At 41.8% G+C, this 20,783-nt stretch overlaps 1 protein-coding gene and 1 long non-coding RNA gene across 2 annotated transcripts in view; one reads left to right on the top strand and one right to left on the bottom strand.

Annotated features, from left to right (window-relative positions):
- Nucleotides 1-20,783, bottom strand: part of LOC119877195 (neural Wiskott-Aldrich syndrome protein-like) — a 35,976-nt gene that overhangs the window by 13,189 nt on the left and 2,004 nt on the right. Inside the window, exon 2 of the mRNA XM_038562410.1 lies at nt 1,570-1,661. Within this exon, the coding sequence (XP_038418338.1) occupies nt 1,570-1,644 (75 nt within the window). The 5' untranslated portion in view covers nt 1,645-1,661. The remainder of the gene's footprint in view (nt 1-1,569; nt 1,662-20,783) is intronic.
- On the top strand, nt 3,252-17,378 carry LOC119863971. The gene is made up of 5 exons (XR_005372675.1): nt 3,252-3,390; nt 3,953-4,137; nt 5,687-5,819; nt 15,620-15,670; nt 17,296-17,378. It is a non-coding gene; the product is annotated as an uncharacterized LOC119863971 (long non-coding RNA).

Here is a 20,783-nt window from a genome sequence, read left to right as displayed (position 1 = left end):
AAGGATATAGAAATAATCTTACCATGCTCCTAGGCTAGAACTCCTGCTACATTATGTTCTTACCCAATCCCCTGCAGCAGTTCCTGCTAGTGGATCATCCAACCTGTTCTTCTCTAGGACTCACCATCCTATAAGTACACAGATGGAACACATTTTCCAGGCTTGTTGGAGTTAGGTGTTATCACGTGACTGATTCCAGCAACAGAATGCAAACAGAATCAATGAAATTCCATTCCAGTCCCGGTCCTTCAAATCTCCTTCATAGTGTCTACTTCTTGTAATGAGAGAAGAAGCTGCTACAGGGCCTCGCCTTCCCCCTTCCTCCTAAACAACTATCAAGTCTGAATATTTAGCAGCTATCTAAAGATATTGGAAAGTACTGGATAATGAGGAGTACACTCTATTCTTGTATCCAGAATATATAAGGAACTCCTACAACTCAGTAGCAAGGAGACAACCTGATTTTTTAAATTGGCAAAAGATTTGAAGTGATAATTCACACGCACAAAAAAACCAAACATACAAATAGTCAAAAAGCATGTGAAAATATGCTCAACCACTAGTTGTTAGGACCATGAAACTAAAACCAAGATTCTACCCACTAGAATGGTTAAAATTAAAAACACTAAAAGTTCTAAGTATTGGTAAGGACGGGGAACAACTTGAAGTCTCAAACATTACTGGTGGGAATTCAAGATAGCACCTCCATTTTAGTAAACACTACAGCAATGTCTTACAAATATCCACTTACTATATGACCCAATGGTCCCACTCTGGGGTATTTTACACAAGAGAAATGAACATATATGTACACATAAAGACATATGCAAATCATAGCAGTAATCTTTGTAATAAGTAAAAAGTGGAACTCATTCAAATGTTCATCGACTGAAGAATGGATTAGCAAATCATGAGATATCCATACAATGAGACACTGCTCAGAAATAGAAAGAAGTGAACTGCCAATACAGTCATCAAAATGAGTTATGCTGAGCAAAGGAAGCATGCCACCAAATAATACAGATTTTATTCCACTTATGTGGAATTGAAGAACAGGCACAATTTATCTTTATTAACAGAAAGTTGCCTGGGGCTAAGGGTCAAGAGAAGGGACCAGATATAAAGGGGCACCAGGAACTTTCTAGGATGTTGGAAATGTCTATATTTTGATTGTCGCAGTGGTTATGCAACGGTATACAATTACCGAAAACTCAGCAAGCTGAATCATTAAAATTTTATGAATTCTACTTTATGATACCTTCACATGAACCTCTGTCTCCTACTCATTTGCTGGTAAGATCAGAGAGGCTTTGGAAGCCATGTGTTGACAATAGTAAAGTCCCATCACCCGGGTCCTCTAGTGAATAAGTGGGGCAGAACCCTCCCAACATTGCTGAACAAGGGGATACAAACAGGAATTGGACATCGTTCTTGAGATCGAAAAACTCAGATAAACTGGGATTAAACAGTATTTGGATAAACCAGATGATTCTTTTTTTACCTCCTTAAAATTTGACACATCCAAGGTGATTGTACTGTGTGAGACAAATAACCATTTTATTCCATTACCTTGAAAATTTTCCCAGTTGCTTCTCCCCTCTGATGTATTGACTCGTAGTCTTCATTCTTAGGCAGATACTTCATATTCCAGAAACCAAGACCTAAATATATTAGGGCCAAATCTCAGTAGGTCCCTGAAGTTCTGGGCTACCACCTCATGCCACCCTAGTACTGTCACCATTGTGGACCATTTCTTGAGCACCTCCTTGTCCAAGAGATTTCATTTGAGACACAGGATTCATTTTGATGTGGCCTGAGTCATAATTGTTTTCTATTTCTTTATTTATATTTCAGCATATACGGTGTTTATTATGCACCAGACATTGCTATAAGAACATTCATTCGTTAATCATAACAATGCTATGAGGTGAGTCTAATGTTATCTTCTATCCTACAATAGAGATTATATTAACCTCCCTATGAGGATTACAGAGATTCTAACACATGCCTATGTCTTGCAGCTAACCTGGGGCAGGGTTGAGATTTGAAGTAAAGGATTACACCTCCAAAGTTTACACTGATGACTAGAATATCTCTCTCTTTTTACCTGTTTTATGAAAAACAAAAAATACATAAAACCAAACAAATATCCCAGCATAAATACTTCTGGATTGGGATATTTTCAGTACTGACTTCCCACCCTGATTATTATATAAAATACTACTGAGGATGGGCATGCCAGTGACATTCCTTTGGTGTTTGCCTGGCTCTCTATCCCCTCAAGACCTCTGAGATCCTCTAGTAAATCCTTTTGGTGCCCATTTGCAGATTCAGCTCCATCCCTGACTTAGAGATCGACTGATACCTAGGAAGAATGTAAGGAACGATAGACCCAAAGCTCACTGACTTGAATCAAGTCAACCTCCTGCTACTCCTGCTGGGAACTCATACTTTTGTTTGTGGAGTATGTGCTTATTTCAAAATCACCACTTTCTACTGTAATACTGGTGACTGGGTATCTGTGTTGTTCCCCTGAGTCTAATTTCCTGCCTTGACTCCCAGCTCAGAATGCTAGCTGCTGTCTTGCTTCTCTCAATCCTAGAGATTATAGTCCTGGCCTGACCTTGGGTTCCCCTGTTAGGTTACTGCTGTCATCTGATATCCTGTCAGGCTTTTTTGAGATGCTGCGCCACCCACCTGCCTGGTTACTTTCCTGGTACAAGTCCCAGGACATCCTCACGTTACCTATTACTGAAGCCTATCCCAATGTGGTAGAATGGCCAGATTAGGGTATTAGCCTTCGTGTGGTTGACCCATCACTGATGCTAACAGATCCCTAGTTCTGACCCTAAACCAACCCTAATCCATCTAAAGGAAGAGAAATACAGATAAATGGAGGAGATAGGACCCAAGCAAAAGTTAGAAGTAAGAGCGCTGAGTGGTCAAATATGATCTTAATAACTCGTAATGGCCAGGGAAGCTCTGTATGGTACTGGGCCATGAGTCCTTAGGACATTATAAAAGGTGTGTCTTGGAATCTTGGTTCAGTTTTGCTGGAAGGAATGATGTACTTTGGGAGAGTTAGTGGTCAACAGGCTAGCTTCAAATTAAATTAGATCTAGAGGCTCTGTGCAGTTGCCTTACCCCTCATTCATATAGTAGGACTTCTTAACCGGGGGCCTATGTATTCCTAAGGATCTACATGTAAGCATTGGGAAATAATATTCCATGAGTTTTTTTCTTGAAGGAAGGCTCAGTCAATCTCCATGTAAAACCAAAGGTACTTGCATTCAGGAAAAAGCAGAGTCCCGGTGCCTGTGTCCATCAGGATGGGCTGGTGCTTACTGTGACGTGCCCAATGTGTCCTGTGAGGTGGCGGCCTTCCACTAGGTGAGCTTTGCCCTCTCAGAATCTGGGGTCACTCCGCCAAGTATCGGCTAACTAGCAGCATTTTAGGGCAGGTATTGTTACCATGGGAAGAGTGGACAGTGGTGGGTGAGCGAGGCTCTACAGAAACAGTCTGAGATGGAAGGTGAAAGGGCAGAAGCACAGGCTTAGAGATTTCAAAAAGAAATGCATGTGAGAGAAAATGAAGACATATTTCACTTTCAGGACTTATTATTTTTTTTAAGATTTATTTATTTTAGAGAGAGAGAGCAAGGGAAGGGGAGGATATAGGAGGAGAGGGAGAAAGAATCTTAAAGTAGACTCCACACTCAGTGTGGAGCCCAACAGGGGGCTCCATCCCACAACCCTGAGATCACCACCTGAGCTGGAATCAAGGGTTGGACGCTTAACTGACTGAGCCACCCAGGTGCCCCAGGGCTGGGTTTATTTTCAATATAAATCTGGTTCTAAGGGTTGTGAAGTAGATGAGAACACACTTAGTTGGTCTGAACCTGACATGCTGTGTGCTCTTCTGTGATGTTTCTTTCTGTACTCGGCTTCCTAGGGGTGTCCACTGACCACCTGTGCCAGCACTCCGGCATCTGCATCAATGCTGGCAACTCGCATCACTGCCAGTGCCCCCTGGGCTACACTGGGAGCTACTGTGAGGAGCAGCTCGATGAGTGCTCATCCAACCCCTGCTAGCATGGGGCCACCTGCAGGGACTTCATTGGCGGGTACAGATGTGAGGTAAGATAAGCCCCCAGAGGTCAGAGACCTCCTGAAGATGGCAGAACTGTCGTGAGCACTAGCATACTGATTTAGCTGCTTGTGACTTTTTATGAGTCACCATTTTTTTTTCTTTACCGTCACCATTACACTATTTACCACCACCATTCGTTTCAGTCCCCTTGTGTAATAAGTTCACAGGGCTCCAGTAAGGTATTTCTATAGAGGTCTAGAACCATTCCCTGAAGCCAACATTCACTGCCAGAGTGAGTTTCACAGGCCAGCAGCTCAGTGGCCCCTGGGACATCCCTGAATAGCAGCTGATATAGGAGAAGCCACTTTGAAGTGTGTCCTGAAGTTGTCTAGCCTGTTCCATGTAGCATCACACCAAGTATGATGTGTATATATTTGAGGAAGTGTGTATCTTTTAAGGAACATATTGCTCTAATGGCCGGGCTGATAATGGTCAGAGCAAGATGTCAACAAAACATTGGAAACTTGAATTTGACACCAATTCAGGCCACGCAGGAACACTGAGAGAAGTCGTACTTCTCATAAATGAGCCAGAGTTGGCCTCTTTATATTAGCCCGCAGTTATTCCTTCATGCGGGTTGGGACCTGTTAGTTCAAACACCATCGGTGCCAAACTCAAATTTTCACAGATCCAGTTGTTTTAAAAATAGCCCTAAACGCCAATTTTTAGCCATTTAGAGCCTTTTTTGCATTGCATATCCTGCAAAACTGCACCCAGTATCTGCAAACCATAGGTAAGCCGCAGGACTTAAAGACCCCAAGCCAGTGCTGCCCTTCAGAGATCTCTGACCCAGAGACTGGCCTGGCTGCTGAGTGACATCACCGACCATGTTAGTCCCCTCTCAGTTACTCCCTTTCCTTGGAATTCACTTGCGCTCCTCTCCTTCCCCTCCTCTCCACTCTGGACAATCTCATGCTGCAAGGGATGGCCTCACATGCAAACTTGTCAAAGCATTGCCCAATAAAGCCGCTTCATGGTCAAGGTCTTTTTCCCTGACCAGCCCTGAAATCCCTCAAACCCCTGTAGCTACCACATTAACTAACACTCCACCCCCATCCCTTTCTCAACCAGTTTCTCCTACGTATGTGTGGTTTCCTGAATCTAGAGATCAATAAATGCAGTGTGTTGACTACTGTCCACACTTTGATTGGACTGAGTCACAGGGTCCTCATCACACACCAAGGAATGCATATTTTAAAGATGGGAAAACCTGCATTGAGGAGCGATGAAAGTTTTGCACAGGGGTCAACCCTGAAATATCCCTCAGAATACTGAGTTCTTGCCTTCACAATAAAGTGGCTTTTCAGCTGGAAGATGTAACTGACAGTAAGCTGCAAGTTGGCCCTGCGCAGGATGATTGGTGGAGCGTGTGGCTGTGCCAGAGAAGCATCCAAGAGGTGCCAGAGAAGCATCCAAGAGCTGGGTGGGGGCAGGGAGTGGGCAAAGGTATATGGCAACCTTCCAGACCTCATTTGCTCTGGTGGTCTGTTTCTAGCAATGGTCCAGTGTTTCTTCCTTTTTGCTTGCTCCTATCAGTGTGTCCCAGGATATCAGGGCGTCAATTGCGAGTATGAAGTAGATGAGTGTCAGAATCAGCCATGCCAGAACGGAGGCACCTGTGTCGACCTCGTGAACCATTTCAAGTGCTCCTGTCCACCAGGCACTCGAGGTATGCAGTCAGCCCTACCCGTCTCCATCTAGGGCATTTTCTTAAGTTATAAGCCAGTTTTTAGGATAGAAGAGATTTAAAAATTGTTTTATTTCAGTACTCCGAAGCTTTGCAACCTGGCCTGGGGGCACCTGCAGTTCCAGGGCAGGGGCTCGCTGTTCTGCCTATCTCTACTGCTTTGCTTCAGGCTGAGGTTGAGCTCGTTCTCACTTGGTAGGTCGGTCTATTACTGCTGGTCCCATGCTGATGGGAGGAGAGGCCTCAGTGTTCATTTGTCTAGCAGTCCCTAATTACCAGATGTTCTGTGAAAGTAGGATTACACAGTGGTTTTGTTTTTTACCATCCTGTTTTCAATTTAGTTTGTAGTTAGGTAATATATGCACAGGCCCAGATTTTACATATAGACACACACACCAATATACATGCAGCGAAAGCATAAGGTGAAAAGTCTGTTTCTGTTCCCCTTCCCCATACCTAGTTCTCCCCTCCCACCAACAAGGAACCTCCACTTTATTTTATTTTAGTTTCTTCTGTATCTTCTAGAGTTTTCTTTTTATGTGTCTTTTAGAATTTCTTTTCTTTATAAATTTTTCAAATTCAAATTCAATTAATTAACCTATTGTATATTATTAGTTCAGTTACTCATTGTTGCAGGATTTCTTTATATATACATATAGAAGCCAAATATAAAGATATTTTTATTTACCCCACTCCTATTTCTTACTCTTGCACTTAATTTTTTTTTGTGCTTAACTCGGGATGTTTCCATATCAACTTATAGAACTTTCTTAATCTTTTTCACCCAGCAGAATTCCTTTTTAGTTTAGTATATTGAACCAATGTCCTAGTAATAGAAAATGTGGGTTTCTTCCATGTGTATATGTGTAGATACATTTTCAGAAAAGAAATTGCTGAATTAGAGAATTATGTGCATTTCTGGTTTTGATCGATATTGCTGAAACATAGCATAAGACCATACTGGCTTCTCAGTGTGGATGAACATATTCTCACCTATGAGTCCTTTGGTTTTCCTCTTTCAATGGTTTCTCTATTTGTATCTATATTCTTTTTTCCTATTACAGTGTTCATAATATTTTACAGAGATGAACTATGATACAAAATATTTTCAGTATATTGGTTTTTGTCTTTGATTTTCTTTATGATTTTTTTCATGCAAAGTTTTTTTTTTTTGTAAAGATTTATTTATTTATTTTGAGAGAGAGCGAGAGAGCATGGGGCGGGGCAGAAGGAGTGAGAGAATCTCAAGCAGACTGCTCTGAGTGCAGGGACCAAAGTGGGTCTCAATCTCATAACCCCGAGATCAGGACCTGTGCTGAAACCAAGAGTCAGATGCTCAACCTACTGAGCCACCCACGCACCCCTGGAGCTTTTTGTTTTTAATCAGATTGGATTTATTAACCTCTCTTAATGGCTTCTGCATTTTGAATCCTAGTCAGCAATACCTTCTAGACTTTAATATCATTAAGGAATTCTCCCATATTTTCTTCAGGTACTAGAATACTGTGCACTTTTTCCCTATGGCTACTGATTTGTCCCAACAAAATTTATGGGATATTTCATCTTTTTTTAAGAGATTTTATTTATTTATTCATGGGAGACACACACAGAGAGAGAGAGAGAGAGAGAGAGAGACAGAGAGAGAGACAGAGAGGCAGAGACACAGGCAGAGGGAGAAGCAGGCTCCATGTAGGGAGCCCAATGAGGGACTGGATCCCAGAACTCTGGGATCATGCCTCAAGCCCCAGGCGTCCCAATATTTGATCTTTTTTACAATAATTGGAGACGGCAACTTCATCAAATTCTAAATACCCTTGTGTATTTGGGTGTTTTTCTGGACTTTTTTTTTTAAAGCATTAATCTGTTAATTTATCAATCCCACTCTGTTTTAATTATTAAGGATCCTTGATTTCAGGGTTTTCCAGGCTAGGTTTATATATTTTTTCATATAATTTTTTTAAAAAAAAGATTTTATTTATTTATTCATGAGAGACACGAGGGGGGTGTTGGCAGACACAGGCAGAGGGAGAAGCAGGCTCCATGCAGGGAGGCCCAACGTGGGACTCGATCCCGGGTCTCCAGGATCACGCCCTGGGCTGAAGGTGGCGCTAAACCGCTGCGCCACCTGGGCTGTCCTCATATAATTTTAGAATCAGATTGTCTATTAACAAAATCCTGGTGGCATTTTTTTTATTGGGGTCACATTAAATTTATGGAATCTACGTGGGGAAACTGGAATCTTTACCATAAGGAATCTCCCTAACCAAATGGTAACATCTTTTTATTTATTCAAATCTCCTTTTGGAGGAGGAGGGGCAGGATGGCGGAAGAGTAGGGTCCCCAAGTCACCTGTCCCCACCAAATTACCTAGATAACCTTCAAATCATTCTGAAAATCTATGAATTCGGCCTGAGATTTAAAGAGAGACCAGCTGGAACGCTACAGTGAGAAGAGTTCGCGCTTCTATCAAGGTAGGAAGACGGGGAAAAAGAAATAAAGACACAAAAGGCCTCCAAGGGGGAGGGGCCCCGCGAGGAACCAGGCTGAGGCCGGGGCCAGTGACCCCAGGACAGGAGAGCCCCGTCCCGGAGAAGCAGGAGCTGCACCGACCTTCCCGGGCGGAAAGGGGCTCGCAGGGGGTTGGAGCAGGACCCAGGAGGGCGGGGGTGCCCTCGGGCTCCCGGGGACACTAACAGACACCTGCGCCCCGGGAGATGCGCCGAGCTCCCTAAGGGCTGCAGCACACGGCGGGACCGGAGCAGCTGGGGGGGGGGGGGGGCGGCTCGGGCGGCGGCTCCGCGGAGGGGGCTGCGGGGCAGGAGCAGCTCGGAGGGGGGCTCGGGGGCGGCTCCGCGGAGGGGGCTGCGGGGCGGGAGCAGCTCGGAGGGGGGCTCGGGGGCAGCTCCGCGGAGGGGGCTGCGGGGCGGGAGCAGCTGGGGGTGCTCGGGGGCGGCTCCGCGGAGGGGGCTGCGGGGCGCGAGCGCGAATCCACCAGCGCAGCCCGGAGCACAGGGCGCCGGGACACAGCCCAGGATCCGGCCTCCCCCCGGACAGGCAGAGGCCGGGAGGGCCCAGGGCAGCAAGGACGCTCCTGCCCCGAGCTGAGCAGATCAGCGGCCCTACCCCGGTCATCCAGGCCCTGCAGATGGAGAGCTCTGGAGCTACTGCGGGAGCTGACTCTAGGGCTCCAGAGCTGGCCCCGCCACTGGGGTTGTTCCTCCTGGGGCCTCACGGGGTAAACAACCCCCACTGAGCCCTGCACCAGGCTGGGGGCAGAGCAGCTCCCCCGAGTGCTAACACCTGAAAGCACAGCAGGCCCCTCCCCCAGAAGACCACCTAGACAGACAGGGGAAAACAAATTATTGACCTAGCAGCATTGGAGTTCCAGGGGAAGTCAAGGAACTTACAGTATACAGAATCAGAGGATACTCCCCCTTGTTTTTTTTTCTTTTTGATTTGTTTGCTTCCCCCTCTATTCCTTTTCTTTTTTTTCTTTTTCTTCTCTTTTTTTCTTTTTTTCTCTTTTTTCTTCCTTTTTTCTTTTTTTCTTTTTCTTTCCTTCTTTCTCTTCTCTCTTTTTCTCCTTTTCTCCTAAGCAAACAATACAACTTGTTTTTGGCCACTCTGCACTGAGCAAAATGACTAGAAGGAAAACCTCACCTCAAAAGAAAGAATCAGAAACAGTCCTCTCTCCCACAGAGTTACAAAATTTGGATTACAATTCAATGTCAGAAAGCCAATTCAGAAGCACTATTATAAAGCTACTGGTGGCTCTAGAAAAAAGCATAAGTAACTCAAGAGACCTCATGACTGCAGAATTTAGATCTAATCAGGCAGAAATTAAAAATCAATTGAATGAGATGCAATCCAAACTAGAAGTCCTAACGATGAGGGTTAACGAGGTGGAAGAACAAGTGAGTGACATGGAAGACAAGTTGATGGCAAAGACAGAAACTGAGGAAAATAGAGACAAACAATTAAAAGACCATGAAGATAGATTAAGGGAAATAAACGACAGCCTGAGGATGAAAAACCTACATTTAATTGGGGTTCCCAAGGGCGCCAAAAGAGACAGAGGGCCAGAATATGTATTTGAACAAATCATAGCTGAAAAGTTTCCTAATCTGGGAAGGGAAACAGGCATTCAGATCCAGGAGATAGAGAGATCCCCCACACAAATCAATAAAAACAGTTCAACACCTCAACATTTAATAGTTAAGCTTGCAAATTCCAAAGATAAAGAGAAGATCCTTAAAGCAGCAAGAGACAAGAAATCTCTAACTTTTATGGAGAGAAGTATTAGGGTAACAGCAGACCTCTCCACAGAGATCTGGCAGGCAAGACGGGGCTGGCAGGATATATTCAGGGTCCTAAATGAGAAAAACATGCAACCAAGAATACTTTATCCAGCAAGGCTCTCATTCAGAATGGAAGGGGAGATAAAGAGCTTCCAAGACAGGCAGGAACTGAAATAATATGTGACCACCAAACCAGCTCTGCAAGAAATTTTAAGGGGGACTCTTAAAATTCCCCTTAAGAAGAAGTTCAGTGGAACAAGGACTGAATAGATATCATGATGGCACTAAACTCCTATCTTTCAATAATAACTCTGAACGTGAACAGGCTTAATGACCCCATCAAAAGGTGCAGGGTGTCAGACTGGATAAAAAAGCAGGACCCATCTATTTGCTGTCTACAAGAGACTCATTTTAGACAGAAGGACACTTACAGCCTGAAAATAAAAGGTTGTAGAACCATTTACCATTCAAATAGTCCTCAAAAGAAAGCAGGGGTAGCCATCCTTATATCAGATAAACTAAAATTTACCCCGAAGACTGTAGTGAGAGATGAAGAGGGACACTATATCATACTTAAAGGATCTATCCAACAAGAGGACTTAACAATCCTCAGTATATATGCCCCGAATGTGGGAGCTGCCAAATATTTAAATCAATTAATAACCAAAGTGAAGAAATACTTAGATAATAATACACTTATACTTGGTGACTTCAATCTATCCCTTTCTAATCTCGATAGGTCTTCTAAGCACAACATCTCCATAGAAACGAGAGCATTAAATGATACACTGGACCAGATGGATTTCACAGATATCTACAGAACTTTATATCCAAACTCAACTGAATACACATTCTTCTCAAGTGCACATGGAACTTTCTCCAGAATAGACCACATACTGGGTCACAAATCGGGTCTGAACCGATACCAAAAGATTGGGATTTTCCCCTGCATATTCTCAGACCATAATGCCTTGAAATTAGAACTAAATCACAACAAGAAGTTTGGAAGGACATCAAACACGTGGAGGTTAAGGACCATCTTGCTAAAAGATGAAAGCGTCAACCAGGAAATAAAGGAAGAATTAAAAAGATTCATGGAAACTAATGAGAATGAAGATACAACTGTTCAAAATCTTTGGGATGCAGCAAAAGCAGTCCTGAGGGGGAAATACATCGCAATACAAGCATCCATCCAAAAACTGGAATGAACTCAAATATAAAAGCTAACCTTACACCTAAAGGAGCTAGCGAAAAAACAGCAAATAGAGCCTACACCCAGCAGAAGAAGAGAGTTAATAAAGATTTGAGCAGAACTCAATGAAATCGAGACCAGAAGTACTGTGGAACAGATCAACAAAACTAGGAGTTGGTTCTTTGAAAGAATTAATAAGATAGATAAACCATTAGCCAGCCTTATTAAAAAGAAGAGAGAGAAGACTCAAATTAATAAAATCATGAATGAGAAAGGAGAGATCACTACCAACACCAAGGAAATACAAACGATTTTAAAAACATATAATGAACAGATAAATGCCAATAAATTAGGCAATCTAGAAGAAATGGACGCATTCCTGGAAAGCCACAAACTACCAAAACTGGAACAAGAAGAAATAGAAAACCTGAACAGGCCAATAACCAGGGAGGAAATGGAAGCAGTCATCAAAAACCTCCCAAGACACAAGAGTCCAGGGCCAGATGGCTTCCCAGGGGAATTCTATCAAACGTTTAAAGAAGAAACCATACACCTATTCTCCTAAAGCTGTTTGGAAAGATAGAAAGAGATGGAGTACTTCCAAATTCGTTCTATGAGGTCAGCATCACCTTAATTCCAAAACCAGACAAAGACCCCACCAAAAAGGAGAATTACAGACCAATATCCCTGATGAACATGGATGCAAAAATTCTCAACAAGATACTAGCCAATAGGATCCAGCAGTACATTAAGAAAATTATTCACCATGACCAAGTAGGATTTATCCCTGGGACGCAAGGCTGGTTCAACACCCGTAAAACAATCAATGTGATTCATCATATCAGCAAGAGAAAAACCAAGAACCATATGATCCTCTCATTAGATGCAGAGAAAGCATTTGACAAAATACAGCATCCTTTCCTGATCAAAACTCTTCAGAGTGTAGGGATAGAGGGAACATTCTACAACATCTTAAAAGCCATCTATGAAAAGCCCACAGCAAATATCATTCTCAATGCGGAAATACTGGGAGCCTTTCCCCTAAGATCAGAAACACGACAGGGATGTCCACTCTCACCACTGCTATTCAACATAGTATTGGAAGTCCTAGCCTCAGCAATCAGACAACAAAAAAACATTAAAGACATTCAAATTGGCAAAGAAGAAGTCAAACTCTCTCTCTTCGCCGATGACATGATACTCTACATAGAAAACCCAAAAGCCTCCACCCCAAGATTGCTAGAACTCATACAGCAATTTGACAAGTGTGGCAGGATACAAAATCAAAGCCCAGAAGTCAGTGGCATTTCTATACACTAACAATGAGACTGAAGAAAGAGAAATTAAGGAGTCAATCCCATTTACAATTGCACCCAAAAGCATAAGATACCTAGGAATGAACCTAACCAAAGAAGTAAAGGATCTATACCCTAAAAACTATAGAATACTTCTGAAAAAAATTGAGTAAGACACAAAGAGATGGAAAAATATTCCATGCTCATGGATTGGCAGAATTAACATTGTGAAAATGTCAGTGTTACCCAGGGCAATTTACACGTTTAATGCAATCCCTATCAAAACACCATGGACTTTCTTCAGAGAGTTAGAACAAATTATTTTAAGATTTGTGTGGAATCAGAAAAGACCCCGAAAAGCCAGGGGAATTTTACAAAAGAAAACCATATCTGGGGGCATCACAATGCCTGATTTCAGGTTGTACTACAAAGCTGTGGTCATCAAGACAATGTGGTACTGGCACAAAAACAGACACATAGATCAATGGAACAGAATAGAGAATCCAGAAGTGGACCCTCAACTTTATGGTCAACTAATATTCGATAAAGGAAGAAGACTATCCACTGAAAGAAAGACAGTCTCTTCAATAGATGGTGCTGGGAAAATTGGACATCCACATGCAGAAGAATGAAACTAGATCACTCTCTTGCACCATACACAAAGATAAACTCAAAATGGATGAAAGATCTAAATGTGAGACAAGATTCCATCAAAATCCTCGAGGAGAACACAGGCAACACCCTTTTGAACTCAGCCACAGTAACTTCTTGCAAGATACATCCACGAAGGCAAAAGAAACAAAAGCAAAAATGAACTATTGGGACTTCATCAAGATAAGAAGCTTTTGCACAGCAAAGGATACAGTCAACAAAACTAAAAGACAATCTACAGAATGGGAGAAGATGTTTGCAAATGACGTATCAGATAAAGGGCTAGTTTCCAAGATCTTTGAAGAACTTATTAAGCTCAACACCATAGAAACAAACAATCCTATCATGAAATGGGCAAAAGACATGAACAGAAATCTCACAGAGGAAGACATAGACATGGCCAACATGCACATGAGAAAATGCTCTGCATCACTGGCCATCAGGGAAATACAAATCAAAACCACAATGAGATACCACCTCACCCCAGTGAGAATGGGGAAAGTTAACAAGGCAGGAAACCACAAATGTTGGAGAGGATGCGGAGAAATGGGAACCCTCTTACACTGCTGGTGGGAATGTGAACTGGTGCAGCCACTCTGGAAAACTGTGTGGAGGTTCCTCAAAGAGTTAAAAATAGACCTGCCCTACGACCCAGCAATTGCACTGCTGGGGATTTACCCCAAAGATTCAGATGCAATGAAACGCCGGGACACCTGCACCCCGATGTTTCTAGCAGCAATGTCCACAATAGCCAAACTGTGGAAGGAGCCTCGGTGTCCAATGAAAGATGAATGGATAAAGAAGATGTGGTCTATGTATAAATGGAATATTACTCAGCCATTAGAAATGACAAATACCCACCATTTGTTTTGACGTGGATGGAACTGGAGGGTATTATGCTGAGTGAAATAAGTCAATCGGAAAAGGACAAACATATGGTCTCATTCATTTGGGGAATATAAATATTAGTGAAAGGGATTAGAGGTGAAGCAAGAATGAATGGGTAGGAAATATCAGAAGGGAGACAGAACATGGAAGACTCCTAACTCTGGGAAACGAACTAGGGGTGGTGGAAGGGGAGAAGGGCGGGTGGGGGGGTGACTGGGTGGCGGGCACTTAAGGGGGCAGTTGCCGGGATAAGCACTGGGTGTTATTCTGTTTTGGCAAATTGAACACCAATAAAAAATAAATTTATTATTAAAAATAAACAAATCTCCTTTTGTATCTTTCAGGACTATTTTAAAGTTTTCATATAGACCTAGTACATTTCTTCTTAAGATTATTCCTATAATTTTGTCCTTTGCTATTGCTATTGAAAAAGAGGTCTTTTCTTCTTTTACTTTTTAAAAGATTCTATTTATTTGAGAAAGAGAAACAGAGAGACCATGAGTGGGAGGAAGAGCAGATAGAGAGGGACAAGTAGACTCCCCGCTGAGCATGGGGACTGAAGTGGGGCTCCATCCCAGGACCCAGATCATGACCTTAGCCAATGTCAAGACACTTCCATGACTAAGCCAGTCAGGCACCCCTCTTTTCCCCTTTTAATAGTCTTGCTTATATTAGTGTATGCTACAAATGCAAGTGGGAAGAATACAGAACTGTTTTCCTTTTATAATTTTTTGAATCATTCATGGAATCTTCTCTATAATTGTTATTAATTTCTTTTTGATCTTTTTTACAATAATTTGAAATATTACAATATTATTATTATGGATATTCATATTAGATGGCTCATTTACATCTATAGTATATTAAATAAGTTCTATTTTAAATGGGATAACCTTCAAGCTCTCAATAGGAGATTTTCTGTTTAATTTTTAAAAATAAGAAAAAGTGCACATTCTTTTACAGAAAAAAGTCAGCAAGTCTAAAACTTTTTAAAAATCCCTCGACATTTAGTCCAGTTCTTACTAATATTTTATGTACTTATGTACTTATAATTTTTATGTATTTATTATGATAGCCTCTTTTGAACTGTTTTTATAGTTTGAATGAAAGGCATGAGTTAATGAGAAATTACTGGGTCTCTCTTGAGCTCTAGTTTCCTCGTCCCTCAGGTGGGACGAATAATGCCAGTTGGTGCACAGAGGACCACTTTGGGGGGCTGTGTGGGAGAGTACCTGTGACGCCCTGAGCATATTCTTCCCCTTGACCTTACTGCTCACTGGGGATGACAGCAGCTGCGATGGATCAAGAGTGTGATTTGCCCCACCTGACCTAAATGTCCCATCACAGGTTGAGATGTGTCATCAGCATGTTTGCAAAGTGCCATAAAGAGTGACTCTGTTTTGCAGGAAAGAAGTATTCCAAAGAATGTCCTCATTCTCTGTCTCTTCTCTCCTTCAGGCCTGCTTTGTGAAGAGAACATTGATGACTGTGCTGGAGGTCTCAATAGTGGTTAGTGTGTAGGTAGGATTGGGGGCTACTGTCGTTGCTGCTTGCCTGGCCTTGCAGAAGTGCGGTGTGAGCGCAACATCAACATCAATGAGAGGTTTGCCTCTCGAACCCCTGCAGCTCTGAGAGTAGCCTGGACTGCATCCAGCTGACCAACGACTACCTGTGTGTCTGCCGCAGAGCCTTCACTGATGAGAGCCTCTCCAGTGCCCCCAGCACTCTGCCTTGGAGAGGCTTTGAGTGAGGAAATTGGGCCCTGTGTGTCACTTCCCAGACCCAAGTGAAACTTTTTTCTTACATAGGAAAGACTAGACCAGCTTAATTCAGAGTTCCACTTTTTCCCTAGGTCAGTGCTTCATGGATGTTATAGTCCACCTCTGCCTTTTTTTCTTCCTGAGATGCTTTCTTTTATTATACACTGATTATATCAGACTGTAACAGAAATACAGAAAAAGAAATAGAATGTTGGGAGTGGTTGAGCAAAATAACACTTTTTAATTGGAGCAAAATACACATACAGTATACCGTCTTAACCATTTTTAAGTGTACAGTTCAGTGGTTTTGAAATCATTCACGTTACTTGCTGTCAACACCAAATCCATTCACAGAAGTCTTTCTTCTGAGTAAAATAATGTCTTGTGATCAGAAACCATACATCTACTCTACTTTCATCAACCTATCTCTTGGCATGTAATGATTTGGGTTTCTGGGTAGACACTGCCATGGTGACCTCTACCTCTGGGACCCTGAGAGGATTGGGATCTTCTAGGTCATATAAGGGGAATAGGTCTAAATTGGGGTGTGTTTAAGCAAAAACCAGTTCATGAAGGTTATGCACTAGAAAGCTCCGGGGGTATGGCCTGCATAGCTAAGAGTTGGTCATGCTCCTAGCTCTTCTCAGGCTTCTTCTTTTTCATTATACATCATAAAGATGACCAAGTCCTGCCTCAGAATAGGGGCTTATCTAGGCCCTTAACTACTTACCTCTAAGGGTAAGCAGCTTGGTGGCTTTGTGGTTCTACGATAATATCTAACAGTGTCAGTGTCAACCAGATGCTTAGATGAGAAGTTTGCTTGGCATTTCTGGAGTCATTACAGACCTTGTGCTGTAGTAGTATTACTTAGGAATCAGATACTAGGCAACAGTAGTCTCCTTTAGTGATAATTTGGCAACCCAAGAAAACTTACTGGAACACTTAGGAATCCAGTGAATCAAATGATGTAAAATTAATTCACAGAGAAACCTCTGCTATAAACCAAAACCAATTGGGGGATGCAATTGAAGAGAAGATCACATTTATAATAACAAACACACATACCAATAACCTTTCAAGAATTACTGACTACAAATACTATCAAATATACCCACTCCTGACAAATTGAGTGACTGCTGCCAATTACAGCCCCTTTAACAATTACAGCTCTATTCTTCTCACCTGCTAGATAAAAAAACATAACCATATCTGATCATGCCTGTCACCGATGCTCATCTTTGAACCCATCTCAACATCACCTAAAACAAGGGCAACCCTATCTTACACACACTTCCACAAACCCACATCTCCTCCTTGTGTGCATTTCCCCTGAAGCAAAGTTCTGCAATAACTCCATCTTTGTTTGACTTGCAGGGGTGCTCCTCATGGCCTCTGGCTGCCTGACATCAACAGAAGCCTGTGCTGAAACTCCAAACCAGAAAGAATCCCATTTTTACACCCTGTTATACACAGAGCATGGACTGTGACAGTGAGTACTCATGAATTTATTTTAAGAATATCTGGAACATCACAAAAATTGCATGTGGATGAAGCCATGCTAAAATCTCAGTGCTTCAAAGGGTCAGTATTATATAGACAGGTATCACTGAGCATAGTGGTATCAAATAGGAAACAAAAAAATTGCAACCAACCAGCAACCCTATGTGTATGAAAAAATTTAAAACTATGAGTCATTTATAAACACAAATCTAAGTTAGAAGATACTTAGAAATTGCACGAAAATACTTATCAAATAGTACCACTACTTTTGAAATACCATTGCATACCTGCTGTATTAAGTATTCTATCCACATCTCCAATATTCTTTAGAATTCTCTGTACAGTTTATCAGCAAATCTCTTATTCCTCTAATTCCCTGTTCAAATTAATAACTCTCTAGCTAACATTTCCCTCTTCAACTATGATGTGGATTCTTTCTCCTGACTGAACCCAGACTGATACAGAAGGTAACTTTTGCAGAGAAACATTGCTCTGTGTTGTGCTTACTTTCATCTTAATATCAACAAGTTAGAAGCTCTTCATCTATAATTTTTTAAATAATTCTTTTTCAAAAGGGACATAATGAATGAATGATGGCTATTCTAGGAAGGGACAAAATACTCCGTGCTATAAAATTTCAAGACATAAGTTAAAAAGATAGTAGCCATAGTCAGTCTACTGGCACTATCCCTTACCGATACCTTTATGACTCCAGCTAACGTGTCAACCTAAAGATTAATGATTGCAAAGCATATCTGTCTCATCTCAGAAAGTAGAAACAAACTTCTGGGCTATTAAAGCATTTTTTTTCATTGTGAAATGTAACACACACAGAAATGAGCATATGTTTTTAGGAATGGTTTAACAGATGTGTACAGCAAACCCCAACAGCCAGGCACTCTAGAAGCTACATGAACCATACCCTGCCCCTTCCTCATCCACTCCTGATTACACCCTAGAAGTAGGGTGACAGCTCATCCTCACGGTTCCCGTAATTATTTCCTAGATTCAGTTTACCAAATGCATGTATCCCTAAAAGTAACGTTTAATTTCGTCTGATTCTGATCTTTATGTTTGTGTTTTGCTTTTCTTTGTTTGTAATATTTGTCCTCATCATGCATATAAATAACTCTGATGCATCATCTCCATTGCTGTAGTCACTGTTGATGGAAAGCTGAATTGTTTCCAATTTGGGGAATATTGCTGTTTCATGTATCCTGGTGAATTCATGCACACATGTCTGTAGAGTATGTATCTAGGAGTGGAACTGCTGGATCATAGGGTCTGCATATTTCCAACTGTATGAGATACCGCTAAAGAGCTTTCTTTTTTTTAATTTATTTTTTATTGGTGTTCAATTTACTAACATACAGAATAACCCCCAGTGCCCGTCACCCATTCACTCCCACCCCCCGCCCTCCTCCCCTTCTACCACCCCTAGTTCGTTTCCCAGAGTTAGCAGTCTTTTCGTTCTGTCTCCCTTTCTGATATTTCCCACACATTTCTTCTCCCTTCCCTTATATTCCCTTTCACTATTATTTATATTCCCCAAAGGAATGAGAACATATAATGTTTGTCCTTCTCCGACTGACTTACTTCACTCAGCATAATACCCTCCAGTTCCATCCACGTCAAAACAAATGGTGGGTATTTGTCATTTCTAATAGCTGAGTAATATTCCATTGTATACATAAACCACATCTTCTTTATCCATTCATCTTTCATTGGACACCGAGGCTCCTTCCACAGTTTGGCTATCGTGGCCATTGCTGCTATAAACATCGGGGTGCAGGTGTCCCAGCGTTTCATTGCATCTGTATCTTTGGGGTAAATCCCCAACAGTGCAATTGCTGGGTCGTAGGGCAGGTATATTTTTAACTGTTTGAGGAACCTGCACACAGTTTTCCAGAGTGGCTGCACCAGTTCACATTCCCACCAACAGTGTAAGAGGGTTCCCTTTTCTCCGCATCCTCTCCAACATTTGTTGTTTCCTGCCTTGTTAATTTTCCCTAATTCTCACCGGTGTGAGGTGGTATCTCATTGTGGTTTTGATTTGTATTTCCCTGATGGCCAGTGATGCAGAGCATTTTCTCATGTGCATGTTGGCCATGTCTATGTCTTCCTCTGTGAGATTTCTGTTCATGTCTTTTGCCCATTTCATGATTGGATTGTTTGTTTCTTTGGTGTTGAGTTTAATAAGTTCTTTATAGATCTTGGAAACTAGCCCTTTATCTGATATATCATTTGCAAATATCTTCTCCCATTCTGTAGGTTGTCTTTTAGTTTTGTTGACTGTATCCTTTGCTGTGCAAAAGCTTCTTATCTTGATGAAGTCCCAATAGTTCATTTTTGCTTTTGTTTCTTTTGCCTTCGTGGATGTATCTTGCAAGAAGTTACTATAGCCGAGTTCAAAAAGGGTGTTGCCTGTGTTCTTCTCTAGGATTTTGATGGAATCCTGTCTCACATTTAGATCTTTCATCCATTTTGAGTTTATCTTTGTGTATGGTGAAAGAGAGTGGTCTAGTTTCATTCTTCTGCATGTGGATGTCCAATTTTCCCAGCACCATTTATTGAAGAGACTGTCTTTCTTCCAGTGGATAGTCTTTCCTCCTTTATCGAATATTAGTTGACCATAAGGTTCAGGGTCCACTTCTGGATTCTCTATTCTGTTCCACTGATCTATGTGTCTGTTTTTGTGCCAGTACCACACTGTCTTGATACCACAGCTTTGTAGTACAACCTGAAATCTGGCATTGTGATGCTCCCAGATATGGTTTTCTTTTTTAAAATTCCCCTGGCTATTCGGGGTCTTTTCTGATTCCACACAAATCTTAAAATAATTTGTTCTAACTCTCTGAAGAAAGTCCATGGTATTTTGATAGGGATTGCATTAAACGTGTATATTGCCCTGGGTAACATTGACATTTTCACAATATTAATTCTGCCAATCCATGAGCATGGAATATTTTTCCATCTCTTTGTGTCTTCCTCAATTTCTTTCAGAAGTGTTCTATAGTTTTGAGGGTATAGATCCTTTACATCTTTGGTTAGGTTTATTCCTAGGTATCTTATGCTTTTTGGGTGCAATTGTAAATGGGATTGACTCCTTAATTTCCCTTTCTTCAGTCTCATTGTTAGTGTATAGAAATGCCATTGATTTCTGGGCATTGATTTTGTATCCTGCCACGCTACCGAATTGCTGTATGAGTTCTAGCAATCTTGGGGTGGAGACTTTTGGGTTTTCTATGTAGAGTATCATGTCATCGGCGAAGGGGAGAGTTTGAATTCTTCTTTGCCAATTTGAATGCCTTTAGTGTCTTTTTGTTGTCTGATTGCTGAGGCTAGGACTTCCAGTACTATTT

Source organism: Canis lupus, chromosome 17, assembly GCF_011100685.1.
Source record: "Canis lupus familiaris isolate Mischka breed German Shepherd chromosome 17, alternate assembly UU_Cfam_GSD_1.0, whole genome shotgun sequence".
In the NCBI taxonomy this organism is placed as follows: Eukaryota; Metazoa; Chordata; class Mammalia; order Carnivora; family Canidae; genus Canis; species Canis lupus.
Note: the sequence above shows the minus strand (reverse complement) of the source record. Positions and strands in the feature narration are given on the sequence as shown.